At 36.9% G+C, this 17,363-nt stretch overlaps 1 protein-coding gene across 1 annotated transcript; it reads left to right on the forward strand.

The window, feature by feature from the left end:
- The first annotated feature begins 974 nt into the window (after positions 1-974).
- On the forward strand, positions 975-1,556 carry LOC145035541 (zinc finger protein 6-like). Its single transcript, XM_078984067.1, has one exon. The coding sequence runs from the start codon at positions 975-977 to the stop codon at positions 1,554-1,556; it is 582 nt and encodes a 193-aa protein (XP_078840193.1).
- Positions 1,557-17,363: the final 15,807 nt, after the last annotated feature.

Raw genomic sequence — 17,363 nt, forward strand, 5'->3', positions numbered from 1 at the left:
AACAAATTCCGCAACATTTATCATATTTTTTACGAACAAATTCAGCAATATTTTTCTTCAAAAATGCTTTGATAATATATTTATCATATTTTCTGGAAATAAATTCCGCAGCATTTTTCTTTAAAATGGTACTCTAATTTTTATATAAAATATAAACAAAATCAATCTTTTTACCTATCAAATTAGAAATGTCACGATTGCTCCATGTAAATTTCCAAATCATTGTACTTTAATCAAAATTGCTCCATGTAAAATATGGATTTGTAATTTATTTTATCACGTTTTTTTCCATGTATGTGTTTTATATTACATTACTTTCTAACTTAAAAAAAATGTTATTTTAAGGAATGATCGTTTTTATTTTTATATTCAATTTATTTAATTTTCTATTTTATTGTACAAATGATCATTTTAATTTAAAATAACGATCATATAATTATGGTTAATATATCAAACTTTGTATAAAAGTATAAATGTTTAGAAACCAATGATTAATGCGTAATCGTTTTACTTTGTCAACATGAATTTTACGGATTATAACAAAGTTTTATATATTTTTCATTGTTATGAAATTTGTGTTTTAAAGATAGTCTGAGTATTAACTAAAACATGCACTATGCGTTAGTTTAAACATGTTTTTAATGATAATAGTATAAGATATATACATGAAATGTAAGTAATTAACACAACAAAATACAGAATATGTGTAAATCACAAAATTTAATCAGTACATCTCTCTCTCTCTCTCTCTCTCTCTCTCTCTCTCTCTCTCTCTCTCTCTCTCTCTCTCTCTCTCTCTCTCTCTCTCTCTCTCTCTCTCTCTCTCTCTCTCTCTCTCTCTCATAAATACAGCAATCCATGCAACAATTTTCCTCTATGTACATCTCTCTGTCTGTCTCATACACACACTCACTACACACAATATCAAACCAATATATACACATACATCCGAAATAGAGAGAGATTTACATAACATGGTAGAACATGATCATTATCATCAACCAAAGCCTTTTACCGCCAAACCAACCCAACTGAAGCTCTTTGGCATCATTGTTTCCAAGAATCAAGACGCAAAACCTTCCAAAATACCATCCAACTCCTCCTCCGCCTCCTATGATGGCCGTAAGTACGAGTGTCACTACTGCTTCCGGGAATTTGAAAACTCACAAGCTTTGGGCGGCCATCAGAACGCCCATAAGAGAGAACGTCAGCACTTGAAACGTATTCAATTGAAAGCCAATCGGAACGCCGTCCGGAAAACTATGATCTCCGCCATGGCTCCTCCACCCCGCCTCCTCCTTCGAGGTGGCCCAGTCATGCCTCCATCCACGACATCCACTTCTCCTCCATGGGCATACATCACATACGCCGCTCAGGACTTCGGCGTTCCCCATGCATACGAGTCACGGGCTGCTCCATCGTCGGCAATCGGTGGTGTAGGGATGTCAAGCTTGACAGGTGTTGAGCATAGTTACGTCGGGCCTCCGTTCACTAGGTCCTCCAATAGGGATAGGGCGGGCAACTCTGGTGACATAGACTTGCATCTGAGCCTTTAAGCTAAGCAGCGGCTTACTCTCTTCGTCTTGGAGCCTGGTCATATATAGTTCTGTAAACTCAAGCTAAGAGTAGCTAATTAGCTGTTGATAAATTTTCACCTACAAGGATTTGTCAATAATTATTTGTTTATATATATATATATATATATATATATATATATATATATATATATATATATATATATATATATATATATATATATATATATATATATATATATATATATATATATATATATATATATATAATTTTCTATATGTTAATTAAGTTAAAAGAAGTAGCACCGTAAGGATTGATATTCGAAATTTTCTTTAAGTAAGAATATTTGTTGAGACGATGCAGAATTCTACACAGAAATCTAAATTCGACATCCGTCGTATAGATTGTGTGTTTTAATAAATATTATTTTTTATATAACTGTAAGTAGCAAAATTGAAAATAAAGCATTACTTTATGACTATATATCTCTTTGCACTTTTTCCAACTATTTAATTTAATCACATAATACTTAATGATAATAAATATAATTTTTGCTTCGTTTTAACATAATTATACAACTTAAATTCTTAGGACATCCGCAATGCATGGAACTCCATAGAGTTCAATGAATTGCCACATCATTTTTCTATATTTCATATAACTCGATCAAAATTTTTTCCTACAATGCATTTAACTCTATAAAGTTCAATAGAAAATTATAAAACCTAATTTATAAATGTATTCAAGATTATAAAACTTTCATTTTTCCCGTTGAAGAGTTTAATAATCATTGAGCTCCAAATTCATTGAATGTCAATGTGGTATCTCATTACCCTAAAGTTTCATCTATTGAATGACAGGTAGACTTGTCACCTCATTCAACCTCTGATTAAACTCACCATTGTGGATGCTGCACTTGACATATTAACCAAATTTTGCTTTAAATTGGTCTTCTCATGTAGTTTTTGATAATAAGAAATAACGTAAGTTACTTTGATGAAAAGTGGAAATGATAATCCACTTGTACACTGTTAGAAATTCGGGGTATAGGTATACTTGGATCAATGAGAGTTGTGAAACACTTTCAGATTAAAACATTTCGATGGTACACTCAAAATCTCTAATTGGATGAAACTCACTATTTTTCTAAAATATAGAATGAAGAAGATGTTATGAATCTGTACCCAAAAGAGAATCTGAAATTGATCATCTATAACAGAAAATTAACTTTTTGTCTTAAAAATGTCATATGGTAGTTATATATAAATAATTTCCTATCTAAAAACGGTCATATTACCTGTCATAAACTATCATAAAACCGGGTCTATAAATGTCACAAAACCGGGTGTTTTTATCAAAATACGGATTTCTGAGACATTTTTTATATAGTAACATAACTAATAAAAAAAAAATTGCGCTGACTTGGCAGCCTGACCCCAGCCAGGGGCTCTACCCCTTGGACCTCGCTCCCAGGGGCGTTGCCCCCGGATCCCCGTCAGTTCAGCGGCTTCACCTCTAAATAGCAGTATACTTTCAACAATGACAAAATCAAACAAATGTGCACTCCGCACCATACTAATTTGTTCGATAATTGTCAAAGTGACATTGATCAAGAAATTAACTACATTACACTTAAATAATATTAGTGATATAAAATCACCAACATATACTCATCAAAATATAACGGTAATTCCTTTATTTATAAAATATAAAAAGTACAATATATTTTATCTATTGTTCGATCTTTAATTAACTAGTAATTCATATTTGTTAGTTTGTTTTATAATGAGGGCTTACGTATATATAACACAAAATACAAGGAGTCTGACCATATATTCAACGTTATACATATAAAGAACTTTATTTTTAACCACTAAATACATTATTGACTTGAGCATTCGTCACAACTCACAAAGACTTGACTTATGTGAACTGATAGCTCATTATGTTGCGTGTGATTATGGTTAGATGGATGTCAATTATATATTCAACCAAAATGAATACAAAGATTTTGGTCTACTCGATTGCCACATCATAGCAAAGCTATGATGTTTTACTTTTAAATATAGGGCAAGACTAAACGGTGGGGGAAAAAAAATCATAGCAAAGCTAAAAACCGCCACATCGAACAAAGTACATGACCATGCATGCATGATAATGCCAATTCACTTACAAAGAAAGAAAATGATGCACAATCAAGACCCTTTCAAGATAACGTGACCAATTATTAAATCATATTCAGACACCTCAAATAACTGCAGGAAGATTAGCATACATAACCATATTAACTAGAGGGGAATTAGCTGCGTCTTTAGCGCCGTGTTTCTTTTTATTTCGTTTCATTGCAATAAATTAAAGTTAGGTTAGCTGCATCATTCACGGTTGGATTGGAATCACAAAATGATTTTAGTTTTTGGAAGATGGAAATTATAGACAATGAATGGATTAGATTTTTTATTAGAAAAAGACTTAAAAAACCATACCTGTAGCTTGTTTTCTTCTTCTCGAAACACCTGTGAGTGATTGCAATTCATTACCATCTAAGTATTCTTTTGCATCAATCATGCAATCAGCTAAAGCCTTAACAGTCGACTCTATATCAAAGTTAACCAAATTATGAAAATTACTAATAGCATCTTAACAGTCAATTAAATGACATATATAAGGAAAGAATTTGGTAAGCAAACGTTCGAGTTTCTGAGCATCGTTTTCAGATGGTGATCGTTTTTCACGATGAGCAGACAAATCAAATTGTCTATTGACATCCAAATTCAATCCGATCTAGGGATACAAAAAAAAATCCCAATCCGTTCGCCCATCACCAACACCAACATAAACTCCAATCATCAAACTTAGGTATAATTTTTTTTTTTTACACTTGCATCATTATTTTAAAAAAAAAATATGCATTCCCCAAATCAGCAATCACAATGGTTACATTATCTTGAGAATATTGGTTCTGCAATAAAACAACTTAGAAGTCAAGGGAAGTGAGAAACTTATGATCAAAAGGTGAAAATATGTACGAAATTCATTACATACCAAGGCCATTTGAGCTAGAGCTTCAGATGCAACCTACAATATATTGGTATAAAAATAATAAAGATTTTATAAACTTTTGTTTTTCTAGAAAACTATTTCATGGAAACTAATTACATGCACATCTCCATGTTCCCGAAGTTGGTTTGTAACAAAGTTGACCACATCTGAGCTGAAGGTAATAAAATTTGGATAAAATAATGAAGTCATAAGCCATAAGTTGCTAATAATTCAAATTCTGCTTCAGGCCCAAGTGTAACTTGATAAATACCAGGAGTAGCAATAACCAAATCCCTAAAGAACCGCATGCTGCACAAGATCAAAACCCCAATTTTATAATTTATACACAGCACAGCAGTAGGCAAAGGGTATTTCAGTCATTTACATAAATGAGAGAATACCTACCGGGATACGATTTTTTCAGACCATCTGCCTTCGGCAACTTCTAAAGCCATTCTCTATCTTCAGACCTCTTCCAAGCTAGGAAAAAAATTATAAAAACCTTATATAAATTTATTTATATACCTGCTTGTTGGGCTTTTCTTGAAGCCAAATTATAGTCGTGCCCCGTTCTGGATGCAATCTTACAAAACGTATAATCAATTGTTGCTTTTTGAAGACAGGTAAGATACAATATAGTTGAACAAAAGTAGATCGTGACCCCTGAAATGATCACAACCATAATCAAACCAAATAGCAATTAAGGAAAAGAAAATATGTTGTATAATTAGTGATGACCAGAATGCCCTTGTAAGATATTGTCTAATTATTCTATCTTTATTGTTCACCATGTGTTTTCTCACTTGCATTTCATTTAAGTTTGGTAAGTCTCTCATCTCTACACTATTAGTTACTTTACAGTTTACAATAATAATCTATTCATCTTACATAAACGTTTATTTAACCTTGCAGGTTGCTATTATTTCTAAACACATATAATTTTTTTATAAAGTGCAACTAAACAATCAGGGAAAAAGGTTAAAACTGTCATTGAATCCTAATTTTGGTAGTAGTCCCAATAAAAAAACTATCTATCACTGAGACACTCAAATAATCTTAATTATATTCTTCAAAACATTAAACAAATATTATAAACCTTAAAAAACATTCAAGTATATATAAAAACAAAGATTTAATAAAGAAAAGCAAACCAATGTATATTATTGGCTTACACAACATTTGTTATGCCTTTCATATGAAAACTTCATTTTTCGTAAATACTCCATGTCTAAACTTCCAGCAACTACAAAACAAAGATGGAAAATATTTCATCATTTTAACTTTAACCAACGAAACAAATTTTCTATATTTATAAATCCAAATAATCATATGTTTACTATTGCACTTAACTTTCAGATCAATATATTAACAGTTTTAAACTTCTTGCAAAGTAATCAGACATCGATTTTGGTTTTCTCTACTAACCCACTATGAACTATTAGGTAAAGTTATACGTTATAAGGAAATTCCAAACCAATAAAGAGTATACCATAAATTTATGGGTATCAATCAAACCATGTAATAACTTGTGCTGATTCCTTGATATAAAAAACCGTGAATTTAACTATCAAAGATAAGTTTGTGGTGATTGTTGGAAACATTCTGCAATTTCCGCTGGTTTGATCAACTATAGCTGCTACCACCTCCAGCAACACCATACCAGCCATACAGTTATACCCTTTTGTAGTTTCACCTACACAGAAATCCAAACGGCACACGAAAATTTTGACCTACATACAAATCTTAACCGAAAAGCAAATTCAAAACTTACAAGTCAACTTCTCACAAACACATAAACACACCAAAGTTTCTCATATCATGAAATCAGCACAAAAAGAAAAAGAAACTGACAGTGGAGACAAGAGAAAACAAAAGCGAGGCCGAAATCAGTAAAATGAAAAGTTACACGCGTCATCGCTACCTTGCTGATAAAAACAATTACAAGAAGTTAATAGGAATACAACTGAATTGTTTAGTATAGTATAGAGAATACAAACTATATACATACCATTTGAATTATAGCAATGTAGTTATAATCTTTATTACCAATAATAGCAATATGTAACTCATAATAACATCATATTTATATTTGCTAAAAGTGAGGGGCACCAAGGAGTTTTGCTAAAATTCAGACATTTTTTCCACACATACTACGGGTCCAAACTTTTAGTTTTGTGGGTCTTCTTCCATTATTTAAAAGGGACGATAAATAACTAATATGAGAATCAAAAATCAAAAATCAAAATCAAGTCAAAGGAAAGAAAAGTAAAGTAAACATTTGACTTTGACCTACAATACCTTTATTTCTTCCATAATTTATGAGATCCCGCAAAAGATAACATGCATCACACTTGGCTGAAAAATTGACGACTACCCATTTCTCAATTTTAATGGGAGTGAAATGCTTCTGCCAAAAAAAATAATAATAAAAAAAATAAAAATAAAATAAACCAGAAAAAAAGATAATATATATAAAAGTTGAAAGTAAAATGGCGACAACAAAATAACAATAGAATACCTTCTTATTAAAGTTCCATCGCCCATTACAAGGAGAAATGTCTTCTCTATTACCAACCTACAATTGTAATTTAAAAAAAAAAGTAAATGAGAAAAATATCATGATGAATATATGAAATTACGGAAATAACCCTATCCTATCATACAAACCTTTGGTGTCTAAAGAACAGGACCCTCAACTTGAGCAAGTTATCTCTCGATAGTGATTCCACACAAAGCTAGTAAAGGGCCATCATCGTAATTATAGTTTTTCATAGCCTGATAAGTTAAACAAATGATAAATTTACGATAAATGACGCAAAGATAAGTAGGCTCAAAAGGGTATTATGGTATAATATAACTTTACATCGATTATAACTCGGATTTTTCATGAGGCTTTTGCAGTCAAAATAAAATGACATGCATCAACTTGGCTGAAAAATTGACGACTACCCATTTCTCAATTTTAATGGGAGTGAAAAGCTTCTACCAAAAAAAATAATAATAAAAAAAATAAAAAATAAATAAACCAGAAAAAAAGATAATATATATAAAAGTTGAAAGTAAAATGGCGACAACAAAATAACAATAGAATACCTTCTTATTAAAGTTCCATCGCCCATTAGAAGGAGAAATGTCTTCTCTATTACCAACCTACAATTGTAATTTAAAAAAAAAAGTAAATGAGAAAAATATCATGATGAATATATGAAATTACGGAAATAACCCTATCCTATCACACAAACCTTTGGTGTCTAAAGAACAGGACCCTCAACTTGAGCAAGTTATCTCTCGATAGTGATTCCACACAAAGCTAGTAAAGGGCCATCATCGTAATTATAGTTTTTCATAGCCTGATAAGTTAAACAAATGATAAATTTACGATAAATGACGCAAAGATAAGTAGGCTCAAAAGGGTATTATGGTATAATATAACTTTACATCGATTATAACTCGGATTTTTCATGAGGCTTTTGCAGTCAAAATAAAATGACACTAGATGTATTCTTTCAGTAACCTTATGATACAGACTTACCTACACTAAGTGAAAACCAACATGATAACTCAAAAACAAAGCATATAAACAGAAATTAAAAAAAAACATTTTTATAAGAGTATTATTTGTGTTTACATGCAAAGCATGGGCAGGGTCCCAACCTCCATTGGGTGTAAACCAAGCTGATTAATCTTGTGCAAGTGGTTATTACTACTGATGAAATAGAAAAAGAAAGGCATGAAATAAGTAGATGAGCAACAAAACCAACAATTACCTAAAAAATTATGCCCATGTTGAAGCCTGCGTGAACAGTGTTGTGCTGGTATGGAAGAAGTTAGCCCTCTTTCACGCAGATTGCAAAGCATCGCACAAAAAAAACCAATCCCTACAGAAATTATATATTGAAAGTCAAACACAAAGTACAAACAACATATTGATTCAGATTGTCGACTATGATGGAGGTTTGATTTCATAATTGAACAAAAAAAGACTTTATTTATAATATAGATTGAGTCAGGCATTTCATCAAACACCTGGGCTGCTCAACTGAAGAACTATCCATGAAGAGGCAAATTAGAATTAAATAGGTAGTTTTTGGAGGCGATAACACCCCAATAAAACATGACAGTAGATTTTTGAAGCGATAACACCCAAATAAAACATGATATACACTTGATGAAATCTAGAAGGGGTTAGGTAGTTGAGAAAACGCCGTCAGGGTGGAAAAGTCACGGTCGTCGTCTCACCGGACATCGGTGAGACGATATTCTTGGAGAGATTTGGGAGAGATTTAACATTCTTGGAGAGATTTCTCATACAGAGAGATATTTGAGAGAGATTTGGGAGAGATTTCACATACTTGGAGAGATTTGGGAGAGATTTGACATTCTTGGAGAGATTTCTCATACAAAGAGATATTTGAGAGAGGTTTCACATACTTGGAGAGATTTGGGAGAGATTTGACATTCTTGGAGAGATTTCTCATACAGAGAGATATTAGAGAGAGATTTCACATACTTGGAGAGATTTGGGAGAGATTTGTCATAGAGAGAGATAGAGTGAAAACGATTGAGAGAGGTTCCATGTGTGATAATTGTGAGTGTTTGGCCCCGCAATGCAAGGTTCTTGAGCCCCGTTAAGTAATGATTAAGGATCCTACACACTCCCGATGAGTATGCAACATGGTTTTTATCAGTTTAGTTCATTGATTAGCACTAAGGCCTAGGAAATTTTAACACAAGACTTTTCCCAAGTGATGTTTTCCCATTAATATAGCAAGTTATACAGTATGTACATAACACAAACCCTAATACACAAGGTTTAATCGAGTTGACCGGTTTGACTTGATGACTTGACTTGACTCAAGATTGACGATTGTCACATCATCCCCCCGTTAGAGGGAATTTCGTACCGAAATTTAAATTCGGCTGGGACTTTAACGGTTTCGGAAAAGATGCGGATACTTTTGCTTCATTTGATCTTCGCGTTCCCAGGTAAACTCAGGCCCTCGTTTCGCGTTCCAACGAACCTTCACTATGGGAATGCGACTATGTTTCGTTCTCTTGATTTCTCGATCCATGATCTCGACGGGTTCCTCCACAAAGTGGAGATTTTCATTAACTTCGATTTCGTCGAGCGGTATTACGAGTGTCTCGTCAGACAGACACTTCTTTAAGTTGGATACGTGGAAGGTAAGGTGTACGTTACTAAGTTCTTGTGGTAGTCGGAGTTTGTACGCCACAGGACCAATCCTGGCAAGGATTTCGAACGGTCCGATGTACCTTGGGTTTAGTTTCCCACATTTACCAAAACGTATCATCCCTTTCCAGGGGGAAACTTTTAGTAGTAGTTGATCTCCGACCTGGAATTCTAAAGGTTTGCGTCGCTTATCCGCATAACTCTTTTGTCGATCACGAGACGCCTTCAGTCTTTCGCGAATTTGAATGATCTTTTCTGTGGTTTCCCTTATGATTTCAGGCCCAGTAAGGGTGCTATCAGGGGTTTGCCCTCTAGCTAGCTGAGTATTCCCGACTTCGGCCCAACACAGAGGTGATCTACACTTGCGACCGTAGAGAGCTTCAAATGGAGCGACTCCAATGCTAGTGTGATAGCTGTTATTATAAGAGAATTCGATAAGCGGAAAATGGGTATCCCATGCCTTACCAAAATCTATCACACAGGCTCTCAGCATGTCTTCCAATGTATGGATGGTTCTCTCGCTTTGCCCGTCGGTTTGTGGATGGTAGGTTGTACTCATGTCAAGCCTAGTTCCTAGAGACTTCTGTAGGGACTGCCAGAACCGCGAGGTGAATCTACTATCTCGGTCAGAGATAATGGATATAGGTACACCATGCAGTCGCACGATCTCTTTAATGTACGTCCTGGTTAACTTCTCCATCTTATCCGTTTTCTTTATTGGCAGAAAGTGCACGAACTTGGTCAATCAGTCCACGACAACCCATATGGTATCCAGCCCACCTGATGTCTTAGGTAGTTTGATTATGAAGTCCATGGTTATTCGCTCCCACTTCCAATCGGGTATATCCGGTTGTTGAAGTAGTCCTGATGGCTTCTGATATTCTACCTTGATCTTGGTGCAAGTGAGGCACTTGCTCACATAAGTAGCAATTTCAGCCTTCATGTTTGGCCACCAGTATAACCTTTTGAGGTCTAGATACATCTTATCTGACCCAGGATGAATGGAGTATCGAGTCTTGTGGGCCTCGTTCATTACAATGTCTCGGTACCCACCGAACTTCGGTGTCCAAATTCGGTTCATGAGATAACGAGTTCCATCCTCTTTGACTTCCAGGTTCTTATCCATCCCTCTTAGTGCTTCGTTTTCCACGTTTTCTGGTTTCAAGGCTTCTAACTGGGCATCCTTGATCTGCGTGGCCAGTTGGGAGTGGATGGTCATGGCTAGGGATTTTACTCGGCGACCCGAGTATTCTTTCCTGCTTAAGGCATTGGCTACTACATTGGCCTTCCCGGGTGGTAGCGAATTTCACATTCGTAGTCATTCAGCAATTCTACCCATCTTCTTTGGCGCATGTTAAGTTCTTTCTGATTGAGAATATGCTGAAGACTTTTGTGATCAGTGAAGATGGTGAACTTGGTGCCGTAGAGGTAGTGCCTCCAGATTTTCAGGGCGAACACCACTGCTCCCAGTTCAAGGTCGTGGGTGGTATAATTAACTTCGTGTGTCTTAAGTTGCCTTGATACGTAAGCGATGACTTTTCCCCTTTGCATGAGCACACAGCCGAGGCCTTGATTCGAAGCATCGCAATACACCACAAAATCATCAGTTCCTTCTGGAAGAGACAAGACTGGTGCGCTGCATAGGGCTTGCTTTAGTGTCTGGAAGGCGACTTCTTGTTTATCTTCCCATTTGAACACCACACCTTTCTGAGTCAAGGTGGTGAGGGGCTTAGCGATCTTGGAGAAGTTTTGTATGAATCTTCGATAGTAGCCTGCGAGTCCCAAAAATTGTCGGATTTCTGTTGGCGTTGTAGGTGCTGACCAATCTTCAATTGCTTTGATCTTTGAGGGATCCACATGTATTCCTTCCTTTCTTACTACGTGGCCAAGGAATCCTACTTCACGGAGCCAAAATTCACACTTTGAGAACTTGGCGTAAAGCTTCTCAGTTCTTAAAATCTCCAGAACTAGTCGTAGGTGTTGTCTGTGCTCTTCTTCGCTTCTCGAATAGACCAAGATATCGTCGATGAATACGATGACGAATTTATCCAAGAAGGGTCGACACACTCGGTTCATCAAATCCATGAACACCGCAGGCGCGTTTGTTAATCCGAATGGCATCACTACAAATTCGTAGTGTCCATAGCGAGTTCTGAATGCTGTCTTGGGGATATCCTCTTCTTGAACTCGTAGTTGATGATAGCCCGACCTCAGGTCGATTTTTGAAAAGTAGTTGGCTCCTTGGAGCTGGTCGAAGAGGTCATCGATTCGGGGTAGGGGATAACGGTTCTTGATAGTGAGTTTGTTTAGTTCTCGGTAATCTATGTACATGCGAAAAGATCCATCCTTCTTCTTTACAAATAGGACTGGTGCTCCCCAGGGTGAGAAGTTTGGCCTGATGAACCCTTTGCTCAACAGTTCATTCAACTGGTTGGACTGTTCTTGCATTTCTACCAGTGCTAAGCGGTATGGAGCCCTGGCGACGGGGGTAACTCCTGGGATTAAGTCGATCCGAAATTCGACTTGTCGTGCGAGTGGTACACCTAGCAGATCATCTGGGAATACATCAGGGAAGTTGCATACTTCTGGAATTTCTTTGATGTCCTTCACCACTTGTTTCTTGTCTACGACGTGGGCTAAGAATGCATGCTATTGCTTTCGGAGGTACTTTTGGGTTTTAACACAAGAGATGATTTGTAGGTTCGCACTAGGTTTATTGCCATAAACGGTGAGAATGTTGCCATTCGGCAGATTGAGGCGGACGGCCCTTTCGTAACATAGAATGTCGGCACGATGAAGGCTTAACCAATCCATACCAATGATTATGTCGAAACTTTTTATGGTGACCGACATAAGGTCAATTTTGAACAAATGGTTGTCTAGAGTGAGAGTACACCCTATGTAAATATCGTTAGCGCGCTCAACCTTTCCATTTGCCATTTCTACGACGTAAGAATCTTCTAGTGGTTGGGAATTTTGCTTAAGTATATGTTTGAATTGGTGACTTACGAAACTTCTTTCTGCCCCACTATCGAAAAGTACGCATGCATAAGAGTTATTGAGGAGGAACGTACCAGTAACCACAGAGGGATCCTTGACTGCTTCTCCATGCCCTAAAGTTAGGACTCTTCCTACACCCCCAACATTAGGGGCTCGTGCCTTGGGGCAGTTCCTCCTGAAGTGTCCCGTTTCACCACACCCATAGCAGGTTTGGCTTGCTCCGGTGTTGGCGGTCGTAGCGGCTTGAGCGGCGGGTAGGATAGTCGCTCTACAGAATCGTGCAGTATGTCCCTTCTTGTTACAGTTATTGCAGTGTAACTCTCGACAAGCACCGTTATGGTGGTAGTTACACTTGTTGCACTTGGGAAGAGTTCCCGTGTACTGTTTCGGCGGCGCTGGAGTGACAGCAGTAGTGGCGGCACGGACAACAACAATCTGTTGCTTTTTGGCGGGGTCCTGCATCGGTTGTTTCTTTTTATTGCCCCAGAATTTCCTCTTGTTGTTCCCTCCTTTTGTTCGGTCGGTGGTGGTTATCACGATACCACGGCTAGCCCTGTGATCTATGAGTTGTTGTGCCAATTCCTTGGCACTCTCAAAGGTAGTGGGTTTCGAGGCCAATACACTATCTTGAATCTGGGATGACAGCGCCCAAAGGTATCGTTCCACCTTCTTCTCTTCTGGAGTGACCATTGTTGGACAGAGGAGTGCTAGGTCATTGAAACGGGCAGTATAAGTTTCAAGATCAGTGTCGGACATCCTGAGATTCCAAAGTTCTTTTTCAAGTTTTTGTATTTCGCCCCTCGGGCAATATTCCTTTAACATTAAGGCTTTCAAATCCTCCCAGCTCATAGCGTTAGCTACTGCAGGAGTAAGCGATTTAACTCGACTATTCCACCAAGTAAGTGCTTTTCCAATGAAAGTGAATGCCTCATACTTGACCTTGCTTGCTTCTGGACAAGCGCAGATTTTGAAAACTGCCTCGGTCCTTTCGAACCATTGCACTAGCGTGATGACGCCCCCGCTTCCATTGAAAGGGTCGGGCTTTCCATTTGTGAAGTCTTTGTAAGAGCACTCCCTCGTACGCCCCGTGCTGTCCCCATGAATTGAATCGGTAGCTCCGGATCCAGAACTGCCAGAACCATTGGTACCCATTTGCGACATTGCTACCGCCACGGCTGCCGTTACAGTAGCCTGAAACATCGCAGGATCAAACTGCGGAGGTGGTGGTGGAGGCGACACTGTGTTGTCGGAAGGTCTTGGTCTTCTTCTTGGTGGCATGGTTCAGTCATAATAAAAAAATGACCAGTCGGTAAGACTTCAATAGTGATAACGAGTCGAGTGTTACTGGTTTCATCTCTCTTGTATTTTATCAAAACTTTATTATTCGTAAACTATTTGTGTGATCAAGTTATGATGTCTAGTGCCAAACATTCAATAAATAAAACGCATGCCAAATTTCATTGATAACTTTTAGTACATAACGTTTAGAGGGAAAAGTTTGACCACATAAGGGTCTACATTACATCGTTACAAAAGATAGCTTTGGCATTACAAAATCCCTTTGAATAGTGTAATCACTTAGTCGCAGGGTCGACCTACATACAGAGAGCAGCACCAACGCGTACTCATAAAATTTTACTACCAAGATGTGAGAATAGTAACAAGTTCTAATCACTACGACCCTTCTTTGACGGAGGTTGCGATGATGTCGATGCGCCCTGTAGTTCCGCCAATCTCCGTTCGGCTGCAACCATTCTCTCTTTGAGTGCCATGTATCTTTCCCAATACTCTCTTGTTTCTGCTCGAGCAACGAGAAGGTGTTGAATGAGTTGGTCTCTGTGGTGGGAGTCTCGTTCCAGGTCTCTGGTACGATCAGTGGTAGACTGTACGATGGTGCTTAGCTCCCGGACCTGATCGGTCGTCATCCTACCACGATCATCCATACTTGCTATTCGTTGTATCGTGACGGGGAGAGCTCTGTCAGCCGGTCCACCATGAGTGAGATCATAGTAACCTCGTTAGTAGCCATATGGTGACCGCTGGCGTTGTTGTCAGCTCCACCTTTCGATCGTTGTTACCCAAGGGGGTTCAGGTCCGTTGTATCCAAAACGGTGTGCGGGTACCCTCGCGATGTAAGGAGGGTTGAATACTTCCGGTGGTTCCTCCATTTCATTCCCAAACATGACTATCTCATCATCTTCCTCTTCTTCTTCTTCATCTTCCTCCTCTTCTTCTTGTTCGTCTTCCTCTTCTTCTTCTTGTTCGTCTTCCTCAGGTTCCTCTTCGGGATCCTCTTCAATTTGTTGCTCGGGCTCATCCTCGATCCACCCCGTGTTTCCCCGATTGGGAAAGTATGGGTCCCCGGGTATGTGAAATCCTGCCATGTCATCTGCACGAGAAACCGAGGGGGGGGGGTGTTAAGAAGCACATATCGGAAAATAATAACCTGGCGCTATAGAAACGTACAAATACTCCTATATTATTTTTAAATGTTTATATTTGGTTCTTAGCGTGTTCTTTATAGAGTGTAGTTAGGTTATCAGATTTGTCGCTCATTACGACTATTCCTTAGTGTGCGTAAGTTACTTCTCGGACGGATATAGTTGATCAGGCTATATCCCTCCCAGAACTGATTACACATGCTAAGGTGTAATAATAATGTTCGACTCCTCCTCTGTCAATTTATGTTCTCCTAAGTTATGACACCATGCGAGTATATAATGCATGTAAGTATACTTTAAAACAAGAAATTATTTGTTTTCTAAAAGTACAACTCGTTAAAGCGTTTTAAGAATTAAAGACTTTTAGTCCCAAATGTGTTTATAGTTTGTATATCTTATGTGGTTTGACATACTTAATTCACTATAAACCGTGCTCTGATACCAATCTGTCACACCCCCAAACCAAGGATGGCGGAAACGTCCGGGGGTGGAGGACTTCATGTATAGTATCATAACCACAATTTCAATAGTAATTTAAGCAAACACAACCAACATATATATAATTGAAAAAGTTACATCACTTGTATGAATTACATGTTTCAAAATCAATTACAATATGTTGACAAAATATGAAAAGTTTGACGCTTTAACGTCCCATCCTCAAAAGCACTTGATTACCTGTTTAGTGATTTCCTGAGAATACTAGTTGTTTGAAAAGTGTCAACACAAAGGTTGGTGAGTTCATAAGTTTTTGTTATAAAACTTAATAGAAGTCTTTCTCATGTAAATGTCGCGTTTGTTTTAGAAAAATCCGATATTTTCCTTAAAATCCGTATAATGTAGCCTTATGACCAAAGACCAAAATGTATAAGAAATCATTCTTACTTAGTAGAAAATGTCATGAGTTTGAATTGATATAAAAAGTGAATTTAAATCAACCTAAAACCTACTTAGGTTTTATGAAATCCCGTAAACTTTATGAATTGTTATCTCCCTATGTGAGTCACTATAATCATACTATGACTATGTGAACCTGCCACGACGTTTCTCAGGCGTCGCGAAAATGAAATGACATTTGTCACCCGTAGACCTGCAGGTCCCACTATAGCTAACAGCAAGGTGTGGGGTGTCAAACACAATATAGATCTATATACAAGTATCACGTTCCCCCTCCAGGAGATTCTGATTATAACTACCAGGAATTATATTCCGCACTCGGACGTACGAAAAGAGAGAATGTCTCACAATTTAGGGTAACAAGTTTACGTATAATGTGTGTGAGTGTAAACCTTTTCTGTATGAATGTACTCTTTTAGTACGAGTGTGTTATGCAATATATCATAAACTATACCTATTATAGTTTATCTAAAATGTTCGTAATATGCAAGAACTCTTTTATGGAAATGTATTAGTGTTTTGAATTTATTAAACTATACTTTTTATAGTTTAATATACGTGTTCTAAAATGAATGAATAATATTTATTATGAATGACTTAGTTTCAGTTCATGATGATAAACTAACAAACAAACACATTCAATAATTAGAACTTATGATTATACACTTTGCTCAACATAATACAAAGTGTTATGATATTTACATGCTGTTGGCTAACTTTAGCCATTCTTCACTGTTTTGGAAAAATCATACGAAGTCGAAAACTAGATCCGTAAATTCTGAGAGTTCACAAAATGTGTCTAGTTTACTCATAATTTTTATCACGATTTTTAATGACCTCCAAATTGGGTGAAAAAGTCCATAATCACATACTGGTCCGGATTGTTGTTTGAAATGATAGGCAGTTTTGTAAATATTACCATAAATTGTAGAAAAATCGTATGGAGATGTGCAAGTAGTCATTTTAAAGCTAAGAACTTGAACTATTTGCACCTTGTACAGTTTTGAAAACAAAAATGTTTAAGATGCCCAAACCAGTCTGTGAATGGAGTTGAACTTTTCTGATGAAGGCTGTTAGAAAAATCTAGTTATGTTGTTGGTGTTTTAACTTGTATTCCCCACCTTAAAAACTTGAGAAAACATGAAAATGTAGGGTTATGAACTCACCTTAAGTGATTTCAGTAGATGATTGTTGAAGAATGGAAGTGTTTAACTCAAGAACACTTGGAGATGCCTTGAAGATTTTCGAGAATCTAACAT

Source organism: Lactuca saligna, chromosome 3 (genome assembly GCF_052625555.1).
Source record: "Lactuca saligna cultivar CGN05327 chromosome 3, ASM5262555v1, whole genome shotgun sequence".
Taxonomy (NCBI): Eukaryota; Viridiplantae; Streptophyta; class Magnoliopsida; order Asterales; family Asteraceae; genus Lactuca; species Lactuca saligna.